This window comes from Salmo salar, chromosome 20, assembly GCF_965601325.2.
Source record: "Salmo salar chromosome 20, fSalSal1, whole genome shotgun sequence".
Classification (NCBI taxonomy): Eukaryota; Metazoa; Chordata; class Actinopteri; order Salmoniformes; family Salmonidae; genus Salmo; species Salmo salar.
This window is the reverse complement of record NC_138310.1, coordinates 37052388-37061270: the sequence shown is the minus strand read 5'-3', so window position 1 is coordinate 37061270 and position 8883 is coordinate 37052388. Positions and strand designations below refer to the sequence as shown.

Here is an 8883-nt window from a genome sequence, read left to right as displayed (position 1 = left end):
TATATACTCGAATGTACTACTATGATGATGACTTTGATTTTACTTCACAGTACGTTTTATACAAATCTGATATTGACAAGATCAGAGATATACTTTATGCAACAAATCAAATCAAAGTTTATTGGTCACATACACAGATTAGCAGATGTTACAGCAGGTGCAGTGAAATGCTATTGTTTGTAGCTCCTACAGTGCAGTTATACAATATCAATACAATACTAATATGCAAATAATACAGAAAGTCCAAAACAGAAAGAAATACATCCCCATGAGTGTACCACCCTCATTCAGGCCATGGATGGAGCATGCTATGATTTCAATCCAGACCAAGAGTAAAAAAAACTCTGGAACATTTTACTGCAGCAGACTATAAATGATGGTTAATTCTGGGAACATTGCTGTATTTAGAATGGTACTGTAATTCATCCCCACAGAATAGTGTACCATACAGTACCTTTAGAGTGCCAAAAACCTTTTGACCACTAGTGGGTGCATTGCATTGTTGTTTCTGGTATTTTGAGGTGTATACATTTGTTTTTATTAAAAATATTTTCCTTCTTTATTATTTTCCCCTAACCCTATCACCCCTCCCCTAATTGGAGTAAAGTAATGGACAAGAGTACTTAGGCTTTTACATACTATATACATTTTATGGACATGGTATATTTTACATTAGTTATATTTTTTTGTTCAGCTACCCTCAACCCCTCTCATCTGTCTCTGAAAACCATCCAGTTTTGATTTCTAATTGCCATATAATTTTCAACTGTGCTGTGATGTTTCACAAAAGTTCTGAACCTTTCTATTCTCATAGTTTCTAAGATTGTAAATTAAAGATAAACATTTTTGCTGAGTGTTATTATATTATTGATCGATTGACTATGACTTTTCAAATCATCCAGCTAAACATTGTTTATTTACTTTCTTTCATTTGATTACATTGTGAAATATGTCTTCAATGATGTATTGCCTAATGTGAAAACAGTGTAATGTACAGTAATTTACAGTCCTGCAGCATAATACATTCAAAGAACAATTTTAAAACATTGATCTTAAATGTTTTGCTATTGGATTAACTGTTTTTTTAAACGACTAAATTGTTGTATTTTGGTGATCAAACCAATGGACGTATTATATTTCACAGTAAACATATTTTAGATTAATGGTTGTGTGGTGAAAAATGTCTACAAACAAAATGAATGCACAATGAAAGGTTTTGAATGTAAAACTGGCTTCGTGTTGCCAGTTTGGAGTTATGAAAATTCACAACATACTTGTGAAAATAAAATAACATCTGGGAATAATCTATTCTGAGTTAAATATATGCAAACACACACCCAACATTCTCACACAGATTACGTCACATGACAGCTGATTCTCAAATATTTTGATATTTTCTTGTGAACCTATTTAATCATGGGACAACGGTCAATGTTGTGGCATTTTGTCACCCTCTACTGGACCACACAGTTCATAAAAAGGCACAGAGATCACAATAGCAGAGTACATGGTATGTACCTTCACCTCACCTTCGAGCAAAGTGTGGGAACTGGGGCTAGACAGGGGCATGATGTGCACATGAAAACTTACCCCTTTACCACAACTTCCATGTCTGGTTGATTTTTAAAGGGGCATTCCAACAAAACAGTTTAGTAAAGTACTATATAATTGTAAAAGCGGTAATGTTTTGTCATTGTGTCAAACCGGTATTTTTCACTTCTTCCTCTAGATGTGGGCAGAGTGTGTTCCGTCTTAGCTTCCTACATGCTCCACAACTCCCTGGCCTATAGGGTCAACTGGTCTCCCAATCTCCCACTGCCAACTTCAATAAGATGACGCAGGACGTCGTGTTACGTACCTGAGAGCTTATCCCCACCACCTGCTAGCTCTGTTCTCTGTGGCATGCCCACTTCCCTGTCCCAACCCTTCTATGACCGCAAGCTGCAGGTGTTGCACTGTGACTTGCATGTGTGGCACTGTGACTGGACTCCACAGGAGGTCACTTTCACTGTGAAAGCCCAGGGGGGAGAGAGGAGCAATGGGAGAGGAAGATGGTTGCCAGGCAGGAGCATCAGCAAAGTAGTTGAGACTTGTTTAGTCTCATTGGTCAAACCCATGAAATCAGGAGGCAGAGACAGAAGAATGCAAATATTTCACCTGTGAGGAACGTACCTGCATCGCCTATTTGAATGTTCAAACAAAACAACCAGCACCAGTTTCAATTATTTTTTCAGAGCTTTTAAAAAAATTTTTTTATCAAATCTTGAAGATAGAGCACTTACAGTAAAAAGCAAAAACTGTGATACAAAAAACACTGTCACATGTTTAGATTTTTTTACTGAAAGTGCTATATGTTGACGTATCATTTTTGGGGAGCATATCAACAGTGGACTAATGAACATTATACAATGTTTTTTGAGTGAACTATCCCTAAATTATGCTTGCTTCCCTGACAAGTGCATCATGGACTTGTTACAACTATGCTGAGAAATGTTCCAGGAAAAGCCCTTCTTCCATGTATATATTACTGAACAAAAAATGTCAAAGATTGTAAACATTCTGTGCAACAAATTTGAGAGAAATAAGCATGAAAGAAGTATGGAACATTTCTGGGATCTTGTATTTAAGATCATGAAACACGGGCCACTTTACATGTTGCGTTTATTTTTTTGTATATATATATATATATATATATATATACACACACACTGAAAAATTTGCCATGGGTCCTCAGATCCTCAAAAGGTTCTACAGCTGCACCATCGAGAGTATGCTGACTTGTTGCATCACTGCATGGTATGGCAACTGCTCGGCCTCCAACCGCAAGGCACTACAGAGGGTAGTGCAAACGGCCCAGTACATCACCGGGGCCAAGCTTCCTGCCATCCAGGACCTCTATACCAGGCGGTGTCAGAAGAAGGCCCTAAAAATTGCCAAAGACCCTAGTCAGACTGTTCTCTCTGCTACTGCACAGCAAGCGGTACCAGAGCACCAAGCCGAGGTCCAAGAGGCTTCTAAACATCTTCTACCCCCCCCCCCAAGCCATAAGACTTCTGAACATCTAATCAAATGGCTCCCCCTCTTTTACAGTGCTGCTACTCTCTGTTGTTATCATCTATGCAGTTACTTGAATAACTAACTACATGTACATATTACCTCAACTGACTCTGTACTGGTACCCCCCTGTATATAGTCTCACTATTGTTATTTTACTGCTGCGCTTTAATTACTTGTTACTTTTATTTCTTATCTGTATTTTTTTTAACTGCATTTTTGGTTAGGGGCTCGTAAGTAAGCATTTTACTGTAAGGTCTACACCTGTTGTATTCGGCGCGCAACTAATAAAGTTTGACACACACACACTTTACAATACAAATACTGTATTTGGATCCCCAGGTTTGTCTTTTGTGTGTGTCAGACTTGGTGGACATCTAAGCTTAGTTGGATATAATCATGTACTATGATCAATTGACCGTAATGATTTTGCTTAGTGCAAACTGACTACATTCGAATAACCTGTAGCCAACATCTAAAAAAAAATAAAGACCAAAACATAATATACATGTTTTAATAAGAAGTGCACATACTAGTACTTTCAGCCAGCACATTCACAATACACCAGGGTCCAGTAAAACAACATCTTGACCTCCCAACACAAACAAAATAAGTCAATGATCCTTAACGCTCAGAGTTCCAGATGGATCAGATTTGGTGGACTACTTAGCGTATAAAGTTCTTGGGGTAGAGTTTGAATAACTTTCCTTCCTGTGTAGGTTCAAACCCGTATTTCTCCAGCTGTTCCTTATCAAAGGAGCCTTCCTCAAAGTCTTTCTGGATCTGTGGGGCCACAGTCTCAGAGAACAGACCCTCAGGGGTGACAGCGGGCTCCGTTCCAGCCGGGGTGCGGTACGACACGTAGGGCTTGAGTTTGAATCCCTCCAAGTTTGGCACCACAAACTGAGGGATCATTGCCTGTACTGGAACAAATTTTCTGCTGGAGGTCAGTACTCCCGTTGGCTGTGCCCCTCTGCCTTTGTAGTGAGTCCTTGAGCCACGCTTGCTGGTGAATTCAGCCATACGATCTGCTCCTCTCACAAGGCCCCTTCGAAGAGCATTCAATACACCCATCGCATCGAAGAGTTTTGGTCTCGAGCTGGAGGACAAACCTGTATGGAGTCAATGAAATGGGTGAGATTACAACTGATCGTTTAAGCCTACTCTGGAAACAACAGTAAGCAGCTATCTAACTCACTGCGGTGAACCTAGCTACCTTTATGGTATCAGTTCTTCAACATTCGTTTAAATTAAGTAAATGAGACTAAGATGAAGAATGAGAAATCAATTGTTATATTCTTGACTTCCCAGTTTGCTACCCTGTGCAAATTAGTCAATTGTTGAGCAACTACTGCTTCGCTTTCTCGCTAGCTATTTTTAGCTAACTACTAGTAACTAACGTTAACGGTCGATGTTATCATGCCTGTACCGTTAACGTTAGACACGACTCTAATTACCACATGTTCCATGTAGTGATTCTTCCGGAAGAGATGGCTAATAATTGAAAACGTCTGAACATAGTTTCGTTGCTGGCTGTTATAACTAGCTAGCTAGATGTTTTTTGTCTCTTGTATGTTGATAGCACGAGTTACCTAGCTAACGTTAGCTACTGTAGCTGTCAAAACACATGGCATGAGTTAACAACACACTCTCCGTTTCTAAACAGCTGTAGTGCGGACATTAATTGTTGAAGTAGCTAGCTAGATCAACATTTGGGTAAAACGCACGATAGGCACTAGCTACATGACTTAGATTAATCTCACTTTAGCGATAATACGTGGAAATTCTACACACTCACCTTGAACAGTGCCCACAGGAAGATAGAGCGCACACGAAGACACCGACGTCAGAATAAAACGTTTTGTTATTGGTTGGATTCAGTCAGTGGTAGCCAATTGGAATTCCAGATACTGGCAGTGATTAACGAAGGGAATGAAAATAAATGTGCACAAGACTTTGACAGTGGAGAATAAAGTGGAACGTTTGGTAATACGAGCCAGTAAGTGATAATATTTTAATTTAACCATATAGTGTAGTGCAATTCCTTTGTGTTTATTTGACTGCATGGCAACAAAACTGCATAGCGGGATTTCGAATGTATATTTGTCTGTCAGTCAGTCCATTGAGTTCTGCGTGGCAGTTGTTAAACAAATGGCCATATAGCGGAGCGAGTTAAAGTTGGTTTTATATTCACACATTCGGACATTCAACAGACATTCGCCAAAAGCCATTTAAAAATGTAAAAATCAATAACTAATTTACCTTTTGTCACAGACACATCAAACTAGATATGATTTATTCTATAAATGTGTAGCATAATTTTACAATCGGTTTTGAGTAGAAATTCTAGTTTTTATTTTATAGAAATACATACAATCTATAAAATCCCATTTGAAGTGGTATAAATCAATAACTAATTCACCGTTTGTCACAGAAACATCAAACCATGTATGATTTGTTCTATAAATGTCTAGCATACTTTTACAACCTTTGCTTTGAGTAGAAATTCCAGTTTTTATTTTATAGAAATACATACAATCTATAAAATCCCATTTGAAGTGGTATAAATCAATAACTAATTCACCGTTTGTCACAGAAACATCAAACCATGTATGATTTGTTCTATAAATGTCTAGCATACTTTTACAACCTTTGCTTTGAGTAGAAATTCCAGTTTTGTTTTGATTGAAATACATCAAATCTCAAATATTGCATTTAAAGATGAAGAAATCAATAACTAATTCAGTGATTGTCGCAGAAAAAAGTGAAAATATGCATTCATTTGCAATAACTTTAAAGAAATGTTCATTTCAAGTGCAATTTGTTCTATATGAAGTTACACAATGTTTGCAAATAGTTATTTCTGCAAGCAATGTGAATTGAAAGGGATATGGTAATACCTTCACAGAACAGCGCAAACTGGCTCTAACCAGAATAGAAAGAGGAGTGGGAGACCCCGGTGCACAACTGAGCAAGAGGACAAGTACATTAGAGTGTCTAGTTTGAGAAACAGATGCCTCACAAGTCCTCAACTGGCAGCTTGATTAAATAGTACCCGCAAAACACCAGTCTCAATGTCACCAGTGAAGAGGCGACTCCGGGATGCTGGCCTTCTAGGCAGAGTTGCAAATAAAAATACATATCTTTGTCCAGTGTCTGTGTTCTTTTGCCCATCTTAAACTTTTATTTTTATTGGCCAGTCTAAGATATGGCTTTTTCTTTGCAAATCTGCCTAGAAGGCCAGCATCCCAGAGTCGCCTCTTCACTGTTGAAAACAAGGACATTTCTAAGTGACCCCAAACTTTTGAACGGTAGTATATATTATGGTTCACTCTTTGATTTCCTTATCTCCACATGTGGAGTATCCATGTTGATCCTCTTGGTTGTCTTGGTCCTCTTGATCCATCCACCTGTCTTCTTTGTTAGTCAGGCCTTATCCCTTAGTTTTTTCCTGTAATCTAATTTAATATGACTGAAGATGCAGAATTTTATGCCAGGCACCTTCTAATAGGGTATAACAGACTCGTTAGAACTTTGACCACATGGCCTCTAGACAGACTACATGCCCTCTATCAAATCAAAACTGTAATGTTTACTCAAAACAAAGGTTGTAAAAGTATGCTAGACATTTTATAGAATAAATCATACATCGTTTTATGTTTCTGTGACAAACGGTGAATTAGTTAATGATTTATACAGTGTTAAATTGCATTTGATAGATTTTATGTATTTCTATCAAGTCAAAACTGGAATGTTTACTCAAAACAAAGGTTGTAAAAGTATGCTAGACATTTATAGAATAAATCATACATAGTTTGATGTTTTTGTGACAAACGGTGAATTAGTTATTGATTTTTACATTTCTTAATGGCTTTTGGTGAATGTCTGTTGAATGTCTAAAAGCAACTTTACCTCGGTATATAGCCGTCCACTGCCTGGACCTATGAGCACCAATTTAATATCTGGGATTAAATGTAATTGATTGGAAATATAGTCTTATTCTTCCATATTTCTTCCATAGATACATTAAGGCAAGGGAAACGTTCGTAGAGTGGTATGCCTGTGTTTTGTCAGTTTGTTGATCAAGGCACAGCTAGGCAAAAAGTCCAGTTCTTGAAAACAATCCTGCAGTGCACCTGCTCAGTATTTTATGAACTAGGTTAAATCAGCCAAATTTGATATTTGATATACTCAGGTCTTATACAGGCCTTATTTGATTTGACTTTAAACCATTGTTATGCCTGTCATGAACAATCTGTTTACTTTGGTGTGTAGTGTAGCCTCCTTGTTTGTGGGTGAGTCTATTCAAGTATGCAAGTGCAGTGGCCAGAGGGTGTCTGGCTACAGAGTGCATCAGAAAGTCACACTGTGGCAGTTCTCTGTGACTACAGCCAGTGAGTGATCCAGTGTTCTCATTTCTAATCTGTTTTGTTAGGGGAAGTTTTGCCTTAATTACTTTTTAGGAGTTCAATAATTCACACAATGCACCTTTAACCCCATTCCCTTCTGATTAGGCATATCACTGTATGGAATGATTGAAGTGTGTGAGAAAGACTTTCTGATATTTTCTACAGTCTCTTCCACTGTGACCTTGTTTTGTTGTTGCCAGGAATGGATGACAAGGTGGATGACAAAGATGAGGACAGCTGCAGTACATACCCAGTAATAAACCAAGTTTTATGTCTCCTACCCACTCTATGAGGCAATAGTCTACCCTGTCTAATATGCAGTCTTTGATTCCATTCCTCTATCTAACCTCCTATATGCCTGGTCATGAATACACATCAGATGAAAGTTTGTTTCCTTTTGGTTTTGTAGAGCCTGGTGCCTCTTGGCAGTGAAATCAAGGCCAGGATGCAACATTGGGTGGAGGACAGAACAGAGACTGCTATGCCATTGCCATTGGTAGGTAGCTACCCAACAATTTATTCTCCAGCACTTACTCTGCAAAAAATGCTTTTGTGGCTGTTCTTAGATCAGCATGCCAAAAGCCTACTGTTTCTGTGTCCCAAATTGCTCCCAGTGTAGGCCTACTAGGGCTCTGGTCTAAAGTAGTGCATTTTATAGAGAATAGGGTGTCATTTGGGACAAACACCTAGCCAATATATTAGTGTGGATGTGGTTTGGTTCACGCCAAATAATCATGTTCTTTTCCCCTCCCAGTGGACTGGTGTGCTGATCGTAGCTGTACTGGCTGTGGTGGGAGTGTCTCTCATAGGCGTTGTTGTGTTTTTATTCTACCGAAGATACAAACAGTACAGTCTGTATTGCCTGCCTCCATTCCCTCATAACTGAAGAGCTTACTATTTGATTTAGTTGTTAGAATCAGTTGTTGTACAGTAACTACCTACTTGTATTAGCAAATATTTGAAACCAAAATATTTGAAACCAGTAAAATAGTGAACATTGTTCAAGTTTGTAAAATTGTAATGAACCCCCCAAAAAACTGTAAATTAGCTCTAAAAGCCATTTATACGTTAATGTCATTAATATGTTCATGACATCTTTCTGTATGTGATTTTCAGAGGAGCAGCAGCCTCACTATCGCTTCAGGAAAAGAGACAAAGTTATGTTTTATGGCAGAAAGATCATGAGAAAGGTCAGTCCCTCACATATTTTGTCTAGTGTGTCTCCCATAACTGTTTGGCGTTATTGTCAGTATAAATAGAACATAGAGACACAGTAGATTGTCTGTATGTTAGGCTCTACTGTAGCCTGGTCAAGCGGACTGAGCACTGCGCTCTGGTTTCATTTCACTTCACTTGTCAGAATGTGAGCTACCGCGAGATCAGGCTGGTTCCACAGAGTATATTTAAATTTAAAAAAATT

The 8883-nt window shown here is 38.3% G+C and overlaps 2 protein-coding genes across 2 annotated transcripts in view; one reads left to right on the top strand and one right to left on the bottom strand.

Annotated features, from left to right (window-relative positions):
• Positions 1–3552: 3552 nt before the first annotated feature.
• Positions 3553–4958, bottom strand: LOC106580540 (large ribosomal subunit protein mL41). The gene is made up of 2 exons (XM_014161728.3): positions 4853–4958; positions 3553–4166 (listed from the first exon to the last, which is right to left on the bottom strand). The coding sequence occupies exon 2, from the start codon at positions 4126–4128 to the stop codon at positions 3721–3723; it is 408 nt and encodes a 135-aa protein (XP_014017203.1). The 5' UTR covers positions 4129–4166; positions 4853–4958; the 3' UTR covers positions 3553–3720.
• A 6-nt stretch (positions 4959–4964) lies between these two features.
• LOC106580549 (patatin-like phospholipase domain-containing protein 7) overlaps positions 4965–8883 on the top strand; it is a 33184-nt gene continuing 29265 nt past the window's right edge. Inside the window, 5 exon segments of the mRNA XM_082966081.1 lie at positions 4965–5053; positions 7664–7716; positions 7873–7959; positions 8218–8314; positions 8580–8653. Coding sequence (XP_082822207.1) covers positions 4987–5053; positions 7664–7716; positions 7873–7959; positions 8218–8314; positions 8580–8653 — 378 coding nt within the window. The 5' untranslated portion in view covers positions 4965–4986.

Excerpts from the sequence above, each read along its gene's own strand:
- LOC106580540 (XM_014161728.3), bottom strand. The coding sequence starts at position 4,128 with ATGGGTGTATTGAATGCTCTTCGAAGGGGCCTTGTGAGAGGAGCAGAT.